The sequence below is a fragment of the Microtus oregoni genome, unplaced genomic scaffold (genome assembly GCF_018167655.1).
Source record: "Microtus oregoni isolate MIOR12 unplaced genomic scaffold, Mior012 000005F_ref0000423, whole genome shotgun sequence".
Classification (NCBI taxonomy): Eukaryota; Metazoa; Chordata; class Mammalia; order Rodentia; family Cricetidae; genus Microtus; species Microtus oregoni.
The window spans coordinates 40,799,760-40,813,364 of NW_024543064.1; the positions used below are offsets into that span (position 1 = coordinate 40,799,760).

Genomic DNA, 13,605 nt, shown 5'->3' on the forward strand with positions numbered 1-13,605 from the left:
AAGCACCCAAGATTGTACTTTTACGTCACTCCAGTCAAAATAAAATCTTTAAGTTAACAACAGCTGGGGAGTGGTAGTTGCACGTGTCTTTAACACCAGCTCTTAGGAGGCAAAGGCGTGGATCTCTGAGCTCAAGGCCAGCCTGGTCTACAGAGTGAGTTCCAGGACAGCTAGTGCTACACAGGGAAACTCTGTCTTGACCCCCCCCCCCAAAAAAAAAAGACAAAGGAAAAAAAGAAGTGAAGTCGGGCGGGTGATGCATGTGAGGGCTTGTGCCTGTAACTGTAGCACCAGGGAGGCTAAGGTAAGATCACAGGAAATTCAAAGTGTTTAGCATTGGTTAAAGGGTGAGACTGTCTTTAAAAAAATAAGGAAAAGTATTTAAATCTTTTTCTTATGATTATTTATTTTGTGTGAGGAGCAGGGATGCTTGTGTATACTATTGTATGCATGTGAAGGCCAGAGGACAACTTTGAGTTGGTTCTCTCCTTCCAACATGGGGGTCAGCGCATTGAACCTAGGTTGTTAGACTTGGTAGTAAGTGCCTTTTTTTGCTAAGCCATCTCACTAGCCCAGAAAGAAAGATTTTTAAATGTATGTTACTTTAATTTTTTTGGAAAAGTCATGTGTTTTATTTGTAATTTTGCTCTTACCTACACTGCCTTCCCTTCCTCCCTGTCTCTGACCTCTTGCTTTCCATACGTAGTCATTCTGCTTCTCTGGAAGGGCAGCCAGTGCTCTTAACTGCTCAGCCATCTCTCCACTGTCAAAGGTGGTGGCTGTAGTTTTGTAGGCATATTTGAGTTCTCCTTTTTTATTGCACTAGCCTACATGTCTGGTTTTGTCCCGGTGCGTGCTGTTTTGTTATGGCTCTGTGGTATAGTTCGAGGTCTGCCATCTTCAGCAGTGCTCTTTTCTGCTTAGATTGTTTTGACACATTCAGGATCTTTTCTGTTTCTTTTTAGAAGTAGATTATTATTTGTGTGTGGGGTGCTCTTGCCAACATGCATTAGACAGGAGAACCTTTGCAGTCAGTTGTTTTCTGTCCAAGGTCTGGAGCTCACTTTCTCAGGCGACCTGCACTGCAAGTGTTTACCCCAGAGGCCATGTCACAGCCCTGCTTGTGTGTTTTAATGAGAACTTTAGGGTGGCTTTTCTAGTTCTGTAAAGAATGTCATTGGATTTTCATAGAGGTAGTGTTGAATCTGCAGGTCGCCTTCAGTCACGTGACCATTTTCACACCATTAATTACACCAGCCGTGAGCTTGGAGGCCTTTCTGTCTTTCAGTGTGTCCTCCAGTTTCCTTCTTGGTATCTTCAGGTCTTCATTCTAGAAGATTTTAGTTCCCTGGCTAGGTTTATTTCTGGATATGTTATTTTTTGTGAAGTTATTCTGCATGGAATTTTCTTCCTTGAATTATTTCTCAGTAAATTGCTACTGCTATATAGAAAGGCTACTGATTTGGCGGTGTATAGCACGAATAATGCAAACCCAGAGACAGATATTGGGGTTCAACCTGAAGATCAGAAAATCAAAGCAGCCAAGCCACTAGAGAGCTTTCACCTCTATGAAATCCTCAGACTGAAAGGAGATCCTGCCTCCACGAATCCTCAGAATCAGACTGAGTGTGAGACCTGTCTCCTCCTGTTTTATACTCCTCTCTAGTGCTGGGATTAAAGGTGTGCCACCACTCCCTGGCCTGTATGGCTGACTGGTGTGGCTGCTTTGCACTGATCTTCAGGCCATCCTTACTTATTAAAACACAAGTAATATACCACTATAGGGATATTGGTTTTGTATGCTGCTACTTTGCTGAAAATATTTAATAGGACTAAGAATTATCTGCAAATAGTAATAATTTGATACCCTCCTTTTCCGTTTATGCCTCATTTATTACATTCTTTTGTCTTATTTCTCTAGAAACTTGAGTCCTAAATTAAGTAACAGTGGAGGAAGTGAACACCCTTGTCTCAGTCCTGGTTTTAAAGGAAATACCTTTTTGCCATTTGGTGTATAGTGGGAGCCTGCATGGGTCTGTTGTATCAGGCTGATGTGCTCAGACTTTTATCATGAGAGCTGAACTTTGAGATGATCGATATTTTTGTTCTCAAGTCTGTTTACGTGCTGTTTATTGATGTGCATATGTTGAGCTATCCTGAACCCCTGGAATGAAGCCAGCTTGGTCATGATACACAGTCTTCTAAACATATTCTTAAATTTGCTCTGTAAGAATTTAATTTACTTTTGGATTTTTTTATTTGTTTTGGCAGTTGGTTTATTTTATTTTATTTATTTTTTAGGCAGGTTTCACTACATAGCCCTGACTGGCCCAGAACTCACTGTTTAGACCGTTAGCTCCTTGTGATCTGTCTGCCACTCGAGTGTTGGGACTAGAGGTTCACCACCATTCCTGCTTCCCTCCATCCTCTTTCAGTCTTTTTGCTTGTTATTAATCTGTTTTAAGTTGTGTATGTCCTCTTGGCTTAATTTTAGTAGATCATTTAGAATATTATCCATTTTTCCAATTTTCTGTAATATACTTTTTCAAATATTCTCTAATTATCCTCAGAACTTCATTGTAATCTGTTATAACATCTTTAAAATCTCTAATTGTATTAGTGTGGGCCATCTCTTTCTTTTGGTTAGTTTGCCTAAGTGAACTGCCCATTTTAATTTTTCTAAGCCACTCCTTGATTGATCTGTGCATTGGTTTAGTCTCCATGTTCATAGCTTTCATCCCTGTTTATTGTTTCCTATCACGCACTGTGTTGGGGTGTGCTGTTTTTCTAGGTCTGTGAGGGTACACCATTAGGTTATTCTTTTAAGGCTCTTACGTGGCCCAGGCTGTTTTTTTCTGAAGCTAGCAGCCCCAGATGCCCCAGGTGCATCTGTGTGCATAGCTGTTCCAGCTCCTTGGTGAATGACTCCCCTTATTAATATGCACGCCTTTACTTCTTCTCCCCCCACCATCCCCTCATCTGTTTTTGTTTTTGTTTTTTTAAAGATGCATCTTTCTTCCTCACTCTGGCTGTCCTGGAACTCAGTCTGTAAACCAGTCTGACCTCAAACTCACAGAACTCCATCTGCTTCTGCCTCCCGATTAAAACTAATTTTAAAGTGTAAAGTGTACTTTTTCAGATATCTAAGGGGGAAGACCAAAAAGGAAAACAAAACAAAGACTTTTGAAAATCCTCACCCCCTCCCTTCATACAGTGTATTAAATACCTTTTGTGTGCTACTGTGTCTCAGTGCAATCCTTTCTGAAGTAACTGTGACAAAGAGAAGATGTGTATTGACCCTTTGTATCAGTCTAGAAATAGCATGCCTTTTCTTAACGACGTAAGAATCACTGCTTAGAAAATGATGCTTGTATAAAATGTGACTTTGATTCTTTTGTTTTGAACCTTTAGGTCCTTTAATCCATTTTTCCCACTGCTTGGCTGTTTTACAACACCGGGAGTCCAGCTATGGGCAGTTTGGGCCATGCAACATGTTTGCAGCAAGAACCGTATGTACCAAAATTAGAACTATGGTTCAGGTGAAATGCTCCTTTACAGAAAGAAAGTCATTTTGAGGGGTGAAGGGTTGTTGAGTCTTTCCTATGTAGTCCTGACAAGCTGGGACAGAACTGACTATATAGCTCAGGCTGGCCATAAACTCTCAGCAGTTCTCGTGCCTCAACTTTCTGAGTCGGTGAGATGGATATGTACCACCATGCCTAGAACATGGCTGGACAAGTCGTGTGTGTGTGTATGCCTGTATGCGCACACGCACACACCTTCAGCCCAGAAAGACAAAGGTTTTTTGTTTTTTGTTTTTTTTTTTTTTTTTTAAAAAAAAGATGTTGGTTTGGTTTGGGGTTTTTTTGGGGGGGGGGTGTCAAGACAAGGTTTGTTCTTTTTTTTTTTTTTTTTTTTTTTTGATATTTCGAGACAGGGTTTCTTTGTAGCTTTGGAGCCTGTCCTGGCACTAGCTCTTCTAGACCAGGCTGGCCTCGAACTCACAGAGATCCACCTGCCTCTGCCTCCCGAGTGCTGGGATTAAAGCGTGCGCCACCACCGCCCGGCAAGACAAGGTTTTGTAGTAGCTACAGAGCCAGTTCTGGAATTCTTTCAGTACACCAGACTGGCCTTGAACTCGTATAGATCTGCCTGCCTCTGCCTGAGTGCTGGGGTTAAAGGTGCCACCACACCCAGCTCAAAAGCAATTTTTAAAGTGTATATCCGACTGTTTTCTGTTTTGTTTGAAATAGGTCTTACTATATAGACCAGGCTGGACTTGAACTGACAGAGATCCACCTGTTTGCCTCCCAAGTTCTGGGATTAAAGGGATGCTCCATGACTCCTGGATTTTTAAGTACATTTACTTGCAAGTGTGTGTGTGCATGTGTGTGTTTCTCTGTGTGTGTGGGAGATACACACATGATTTTGTGTGTGCATGCACCCATTCAAAGGCCAGAGGAGGGTGTAGGTGTCTTTCTCTCTTGCCTTCTGCCTTATTCTCACTGAACCAAAAGTTTGCTGTTTTGGGTAGGTTGGCTGGCCAGGGATTTAATGGAACTGGCCTTTCTCATCCCATAAAGCTGAAATTACATGCACACATGGCCATGCCTGACTTTTTATGTGGGTTCTAGAATTAGAACTCAGGCTCTTGTGCTTGGACAGCAAACCCTTGTACCCACTGAACCATTTTCCCAGGCCCACGACACTTAAAATATAGAATAAGAGATTTAGGTCGTGTTACGAATTAAGTGAATCCTTCCAAAGTGTTTGGCAGGTGTGCTTTGTGGCACACTTATGTTCCACTACTAAGGAAGTTGAGACAGGGTCAAAAAAAGTTTAGAGCCAGTCTGATCTGCATGACAAGACCATGTCTTACAAGAAAAACAAATCAGAAAGAGAGAAAGAAATAGGTACGTTTAAAAAAAATAGTTGGGTAGCCAGGCATGGTGGCACACGCCTTTAATCCCAGCACTTCTGAGGCAGAGGCCGGTGGATCTCTGAGTTCAAAGCCTGTGTGGTCTACAGAGCAAGTTCAGGGACAGCCAGGACTACACAGAGAAACCTGTTTCAACAAAACAAAAGGCTGGGCTAAAGAGATGGCTCAACAGTTAAGAGCACCAGCTGTTCTTCTGGAGGATCTGAGTTTGGGATTCTCACATCCACATAGTGATTCAACCATCTGTAACTCCAGTTCCAGGGGATATGATACCTTTTTCTGCCTTTCGCTGGGTCCTGGCATAAAAGGGATACACAGACATACATGTAGAGAAGTAGACAAAATACCCATACACATAAAATAAGAATAATTCTTTTTAAGATTCCTGAATTCAAAGAAATAAAGAGATTAATAGAGGTGAACGCTTGTCCTGGAATTAGCTCCTGTAGACCAGGCTGGCCTCGAACTCACGGAGATCCGTCCTCTCTCTCTCTTTTTTTTTTTTTTTTTTTTTTTGGTTTTTCGAGACAGGGTTTCTCTGTGGCTTTGGAGCCTCTCCTGGAACTAGCTCTGTAGACCAGGCTGGTCTCGAACTCACAGAGATCCGCCTGCCTCTGCCTCTCGAGTGCTGGGATTACAGGCGTGCACCACCATCGCCCAGCTTTTTTTTTTTTTTGACAGAGTCTTTAGTATGTAGATATACTTCATGTACCACCATGCCTGGCCTTTGATGTATTTTGTTTTGTTTTAAGCTCTGGAGAATTTGTTTGGTTTGTGGGATAACTTCAAAACAAAAATATTTTAAGAGAAATGTCATGTTTTCTTTCAGCTTCAAGGTATTGCAGCATGCTGATTGAAGAAGGAGGACTGCAGCATTTGTACAACATCAAAGAGCATGAGCAGACAGACCCCTACGTCCAGCAGATTGCTGTAGCCATTCTGGACAGTTTAGAAAAGCACATTGTGCGCCATGGGAGGCCCCCTCCCTGTAAAAAGCAGCCCCAGGCCCGACTAAATTGATAGCCATAGACAGTTAGAAATGAACAGTGGAAATCATTTTTGTGGAATGGTGTGCTCTCTGGTGTGGGGATGTCTGTGATAAGAGTCCTGTGATCCATCTGGGCTTGGTAATGTACAGTCTGATTTGTTCTGTGATTTTTAACTTAGGAGGAGAAAGGTCTTCCTTCATTATTATCTTTTAGGAAATCTTTCATGTTTGAACTTAACCTGTGCTTGAGATTCTACAGTCTTATGATAAATTGCACGAACCCTTAGGCCAGACTTCTCTCGAGCCCTTCCAGGTAATTTGCAGTGTGAGCAGGGCTGCTGACGCAACATCAGCACTGTTCGATTGTAAGATTTATTACGCTTCTGTAAAAATGCCTTCATTCTCTGTGTGTCTTCCACAAGATGCACTTGTTTGTATGAGTGGAAACTGTTGTGCCTCTGGAAGCTCTGCTGTTTGGAGCCTGGATGGCAGTCAAAGAAAAACGAAAGAGAAGCTATGAAAGAAGAACGGAGTTGAAGAGGAATTAGACATTGCTTTTTTAGCTCTGAGAATGGACAGGTTCTCCTTGAGCCCCTCTCCCAAGGCCGGGAGCAGGAGCTGTTCTCCAAGCTGAAGTCTGGGAGCGTGGACTCTTTCTGCAGGCTTCTAGAACTACTTGCCCAGTTACATAGTGTAGCGTCACAGCATTGCATGTCAAAGCCTCTCAGAGACACTGGCTGTCATGCTGTAAGAGTGCGGTTTTTTAAATGTCGCTGGTTAAGCTGCCTGTTTTACCCCTTCTTTTCCAAAGTCATTTTTATTCAGTGGAGTAGACTATTTACAGAGTTAACTTGCTTAGTTAAAATACAATTGACAACAGAAAAATTGCTATAAAAATTTAACCTTGAGTTGGGGTGTGGCTCAGTGGTAGAGTGTGTTCTTAGCATGTATGGATTCAATACCCAGCACTACATACAGAAATGTTAATTTTCTCTCTTCTGATAAAATATGGTTATCTGTTAGCATAAATGGCTCATACCTGTACTCACTCAGGAGACTGAGGTGGGGGGAGGGTGCCATGAGTTTGAGGCCAGTCTGTGTCAGAGAGACTGTTAGTGTATCTTCATTATGTGTCATGTTAGAAGAAGATGTCCACACCTCACTTCAAAGGTGCAGGAGAAGAAGAGGCTGCTAACTGGTTACACGTGCAGCCGCGTGGGTAGAAGGAAAGTTTTGATGGACGTCTTTTAGACAGTTGCCTGCCCTTTAAGATAGTTGATATAATGAAGAGTCAGTTATTGTCCTACAAACCTGGGATATATCAAGTTACCAACAAACTTAATTTCCATTTTAAGATGGAAATAGTGGAGACCTATAATCCAGTAATCACAAGGGTGAGACAGAAGGAACTAGAAGTTAGAGATGAACTTAGACTACAGAGTAGCAAGCCCGCCTGGGCCATAGAGGGAAACTGTTTCTCACAAAACAGAGCAAATTTTTAATTTTAAGGAAGCTTGGCAGCACTTGCCCTTAATCTAAAGCACCACAGAGCAGGTGGCATGATAGCGAGACCCATCCCAAACAAGTACAGCAGCAGCTCGTTCTGTGAGCGGGCTGAACCTGAAAGTTCTTATGACCACATTTTATTCCTACACATCTAAAATGCTTTCAATAGAACTTTAAAATGATATTTTTAAATAACTCACCAATATTTCAGTGTAAAGGGGAGCTAGTTTAAGCTGGGCATGGGGGCTTGTAATGTAGAATATGAAGGCAAGAGGATTGTGAGTTCTAAGCCAGCCTGGGCTACATGAGAGTCCCTGCCTATAAAAAAAAAAAAAAAAAAGAAAAAAACCCAACAAGCTGATTGACTCATTCGTATGCTTTTAACATGTCTGACTCATGTTTATACTGCTGTCGCACTTCAGACTTGAATGTTTAGGGCTTCCTTTGTAGGAATGAATACTGAATCAAACTAAAAGAAAACAGATACACAGAATTATCAAAAAGCCATATAAAACAGTGGTTTAATTCTTACTTCATTGGTTCCAGGGATTTTTAGAGCCATAACATACATTTTTGCCTGAAATGGTTGCTCAAACCTATGATTGCCACGGAGAGAGAGGGTTGTTGGAAGTTTGAGGCTAGCCTGGGCTACCTAGTGATGCTTGTCTCAACAGCTCCACCACAGAAGGATGCATTCTTCATAGTTAATCATAGTTTAGAGAAAAATTCTGTCAAAGGAGTTTTGCTTTTTGTTAACATTTCACCCCCAATTTTAATGTCTAAAATTAAAATTTTGACAGCAGGATATTCTGCAGTAAATCACAAGTTGGTGCTATTGACCAGCCAGGTCTACCTAGTATGCTTGGGGAGAGCGTATTTGAGAACTTTGGCTTCAGATGTCAGGACAAGAGTGCATGTTGCTATAGAACAATACTAAACTGTCTGCTTTACTAATCTTTAGAATAAGAAGCCAGCTGTGGTGGCATACACCTGTAATCCCAATATCACCAGCTGCATAGCAAATTCAAAACCCTGTCTCAAGAAGCAGAACAAGAGTAGCCAAAACTACAGAATTTTTCACAGTAACCTGATACATGAAGACTCAAATACATTTCAGTTTATATTTCACAGGTCAGTCAAGACTTCATTCCAGACCTAAACAAAAACTGTTCACATCCCAAATATATCAAGATGTTAACACCTCTGTGCTTTTGATTTTTGGTTGTTGGGGAGTGGTGTGTTTTTGTTTTTGAGATAGCGTCTCACTAAATAGAGACACAGGGTTGTGGTCGACTTTGATCCCACTCAGCTGACAACTCTGCGTAAGTGCTAAGATTCCAGGCACGTGCTGCTGTGTCTGGCTCTGGGACGGTTCTGAAAGCTGTCATTAAGACAGGATTTTCAATTCTAACTGAAAATAGCTGAATATAGCTAAATCCTGAGTATAGCCAAAATATAGTAAATACATGTATGGTTGTCCAGCCAGTCTCTAACAGGTCTCTCCTTCATAATTGGCGACCATAATGAAGTACTTGCTACTCCCAAAGTCATTGGCTTAGGGGTGTGCTTTCAAGCAGCTTAGACTAAGCTGAATGACCTTGTTGAACCCATCAGTGTACTCAGACACAAGCCATTGAGTAGTAACACTTGGGTCAGCTGAAGGAAATACATGCACACGGTCCCAGGCCCAGTCCCCAGCATCCCGCCCAGCAAGGAAATGAAATAAGACTTCATAAGATTGTAATCGAATAAAGCAAAGTATAGCAGATCAAAGCATCTGGTGTTTGTGCATCAAGTAAGTTTTGCTGTGGTCTTTATACTCTGACTTTTTCTCCTGGGCTGAGAGTGTAACTCAGCTCAGTACTAGGGTGAGTGGCTCTGAGTTAAATTCCTACTATCAGAAAACTAAAAATCTTAATAAAACCATAAATCAAGAAGTAATGGGGTGGACACAGTGACTACTGATTGTAGCTGATTTAAAGGTTTAAGAGAGCCCTATCAGACCCACAGGCTCAGAAATCGACCATTACTGTTGCTGCTTGTTAGCCCGGCAGGCGAGTTCACCCACTCAGGATGAATGAAAACCGCCCTGGGAGTTCGCTTCTCTATTTTTTGTTTCTAAAGAATCAAAGGTTCATGTTTCAAACCACCAACCAGCCATGATTGGTGGCTCACGGCTTTACTCCAGTACTTGGGAGGCAGAGGCAGGTGGATTTCTGTGAGTTTAGGGTTCGTCTCATCGACATAGTTCCAGGAGAGCCAGGGCTATGCAGGGAGACCTTGTGTCAAAACAAAAACTGCATCACTCATATAAATCCAGTTAATGATATTTCTCTTACAAATGAGTCCTTTTATGCTGGCCTGTTGTCTTCCTATTCAATTTTTATATTTTTTACTTGTTTTTGTTTTCCTTTGTTCTGTTTCATGTAACTAGAACTAGTTTAGAACTCTCAACCATCCTGCCTGTGAGCCCCAAACACACCACCTTACCACCTTCCTGACTGTTAGTCACTTCAGCATGACTGTTGAGATAACACTGGTCTGTCTTTGATGCTCTTCAACCATACTTCCCCCCTTTGGTATATGTTACTGAACACATTAAATATGCAAAATTGGGGTGACTTATTGAACAGTAAGTTTGGCTTAGTTTTTGGTTTTGCTTCATTTTTTATTTGAAACAGGATCTTACATACCCCAAGCTGGTCTCAAACTATGTATCTAAGGATGACTTTGAATGCTGCCTCCCCATGCTAAATGTTGAGATTACAGGCATGAACCACCACCCCCAGCTATTTTTGCCTTTTTTTTTCTTTTCTTTTTTTTTTTTCAGTTTTTTGAGACAGGGTTTCTCTGTGGCTTTGGAGCCTGTCCTGGAACTAGCTCTGTAGACCAGGCTGGTCTCGAACTCACAGAGATCCGCCTGCCTCTGCCTCCAGTGGTAAGAACATGCCAGGCAGTGTGCTAACATATGCTGTAACCTAACATGCAAGTCCTGGGGCAGGAAGATTGTGAGGTCTATACTGTCTTCCCCTATATTCTCAGATGCCAGGGAGGCTGAGGTAAGGTCATTTGAGTACTTAAATTTGAGGACTTAAGTGAGATGTGAGTTTAAGATGAGCCTGGGTAACATAAAAAGATCCCCCCACCCCCAAAGCTTCAGAGAAACTCTGTCTCAAAAAAACAAACAACAGGGCTGGAGAGATGGCTCAGTGGTTAAGAGCACTGACTGCTCTTCCAGAGGACCTGAGTTCAGTTCCCAGCACCAACATGGCAGCTCACAGTTGTCTGAAGATCCAGTTGCAGGGGATCTGACACCTTCACACCAATGCACATAAAATAAAGTTAAATAAACCGTAAAAAATATTTTTTTAAAAAAAAACAATGCCGGGCAGTGGTGGCGCACGCCTGCAATCCCAGCACTCGGAAGGCAGAGGCAGGTGGATCTCTGTGAGTTCGAGGCCAGCCTGGTCTACAAAGGGAGTTCCAGGACAGGCTCCAAAGCTACAGAGAAACCCTGTCTCGAAAAAACCAAAAAAAAAAAAAAAAAAACAAAACATGCAAAAAAAAAAAAACAACAACACACACACACACATATAATTGTTAGTTGGGTGTGGTAGTGCATGACTTTAATCCCAGGGTTTGGAGACAGATCCCTGAGTTTGAGGTTAGCCTCGTCTGCAGAGTGAGTTCCAGGACAGCCAGGCTACACAGAGAAACTCTGTCTTGAAAAACCAGTTATACATATTTTTTTCAAGTTTTATCAAAATTATTTTGTGGCAGATCATAAATCTATTTCATTAATGGTAAGACTTGATTTTGAGCTTACTTTATGGAAAACTTTGAGTTCCTTTAAGGATTTTGTTTGTTGTTGGTTTTTTTTTTTTTTTGCAGGGGAGGGTTGTTTGTTTTTTAGATAGGGTTTCTCTCCTGGAACTCACTTTGGAGACCAGGCTGGCTTTGAACTCACAGAGATCTGCCTGCTTCTCCCTTTTTTTTTTTTTTTTTTTTTTTTTTTTTTTAGTCAAGAGTCTTAATATGTTGCCCTGTCTGTCCTAGAACTCGCTCTGTAGAGCAGCAGGCTGACCTGGATCTGTCACAGAGATCCACCTGCCTCTGCCTTCCAAATGCTGAGATTAAAGGTGTGCACCATTACACCGGACTCTTTTAATCTTATTTTAATCAACTTTGAAGCAAGAAGTTTTTTAAGTAATGAAAGGTGAGTCACTTTTCATAAAAGGAAATCTTTGGGAACATTTTTTTCCTCTTAAAGAATGTCAAGATTTCTCAGTCTGCAGAAACACCTTTTTTCAGTCACCGACTTGTGTGGGCCAGTGAGATGGCTTAACGGGTAAAGGCGCTTGCTGCCAAGGCTGAGCTCCCTTCCCTGTGGTCAAAGGAGCCAGCTGACTCCCACAAGCTGTCCTCTGAGCCCATGTATGCATTATGTACACACTCATGCCCCACATTAAATAGAGAAGTCTAACAAAATTAATCACCAACTTTTAATGTCCACACTGAGGAGACAAAGCAGAAGGGTCTTGAATTGGAGGCCAGCTTGAGCTGCTAAGTGAGGTCCAGGCCATCTTGGGCTATATAGAAAAACCTTATTTGCAAAGTTCAAAATAAGTGATTAATGACAAAAATAAAATCTTTGATTCTGCAGGATTCCTCTGTCAAATTTTAAACTTGTGCATATGAAAAACTGTCTTTTCTTTGAACTCCTATGTGTTTACCTCTTCAAGGAATGGAAACCCATCAGGAAACTGAATGTGTATATCTCAGACAACAATCCTGAATTGTTTGGGCTAAAGGTATTCTGGTTATGGCCTGGTGAGCAAGAGTATTCTGCACATGAATCATGCTGTATATTCAAATGGAACAGTACTTAAGTATTAATGTTGTATGTACAAATTGGGATTTTTTTGCTTAAATAAATGTTACAAATTTTACGTAAATATGTCTAGTTTCACTCATATACTTTGAAATTTAATATTAAGCCAAGCTTTATGTTCCTTAGTAATCTATTGTGACGAGTGCTTTCTGAAACTTGCAGAACTAGAACATCATTCCTTAATGAAGTACGTATGTTAGAGCCAGACTTGCTGGTATACATCTGTAATCCCAGCACTTAGGCAGACTGAAACAGGACTCAAGTCCAAGGCCAGCCTGTATGATATAGTGAGACACCCCACACACACACTTCAGCAACAAAATTTTGTTTTAAAATAAAGTTTGGGTTAACCCTGTCTCGAAAAACCAAAAAAAAAAATAAAAAAATAAAAAAAAAATAAAGTTTGGGTTCATCACTCATTGGTAGAGGGATTATTAAACATGCTCTGACACTTCAAGGAATTTTATTTTAATGGAGAAGCATAATAGATACTATTTAACAGTGTGTTCTACAACAGTCTGAAGTGCTTGTTAAAGGGACCAATGACCACATCTAATTTTAACTGGACAGTTGAGTCCAATTAGTCCAAAAAAATCCCTAGAGGGTAGGGCAGTAGTGGTACATGCCTTTAATCCCAGCACTCAGAAGGCAGAGGCAGATGAGTTTGAGGCCAGCCTGGTTTACAGAACTAGTTCCATGACAGCCAGGGCTACATAGAGAAACCCTGTCTCAAAAAACAAAACAACAGAAAAAAAGTTCTGGAGAAAATGATACCTGGGTTTGTCATCAACAGTGGAGATTGTGGGAGGCAGAGGTAGGTGGATCTCTGAGTTTGAGGCCAGCCTGGTCTACAGATCAAGTTCCAAGAGAGTAGGAGCTACACAGAGAAACCCTGTCTTGGAAATAAATAAAAATAAAACAGTTTATAGACAAGTCAACCTGACAATAGTGCCCACACTTAATCCCAGCACTGAGGGGACTTTGGTTAGATGTTTGACAGTCATTTTGCATACACAAATTTAAATAGTATTTTTAAAAATACAAAGTAAATAAATAAAAAACCTCACTGCCTAGGATGTTGCTACCATGCAAAGTTCCACCACACACATACACAACTGTGAACTGAACCTAGACACATGCTAGATTAGTGATCTACTACTGAGCTATAGTTCAGTCTTTTAAAACTTTCTCCTGAGATAAAATCTTGCTAGGTTGTCCATGTTGGCCTTGTACTCACCCCGTAACCCAGGCAGGTCCTGAGCTTGTGATTCCCTCTACCTC

General features: G+C 41.3%; 1 protein-coding gene across 1 annotated transcript in view; it reads left to right on the plus strand.

Moving 5' to 3' along the window:
* The window catches only part of Zyg11b (zyg-11 family member B, cell cycle regulator), a 53,896-nt gene extending 45,988 nt beyond the window's left edge, over nt 1-7,908 (plus strand). Inside the window, exons 13-14 of the mRNA XM_041651361.1 lie at nt 3,412-3,509; nt 5,769-7,908. Of these exons, the coding sequence (XP_041507295.1) occupies nt 3,412-3,509; nt 5,769-5,959 (289 nt within the window). The 3' untranslated portion in view covers nt 5,960-7,908. The remainder of the gene's footprint in view (nt 1-3,411; nt 3,510-5,768) is intronic.
* The last annotated feature ends 5,697 nt before the right edge of the window (nt 7,909-13,605 follow it).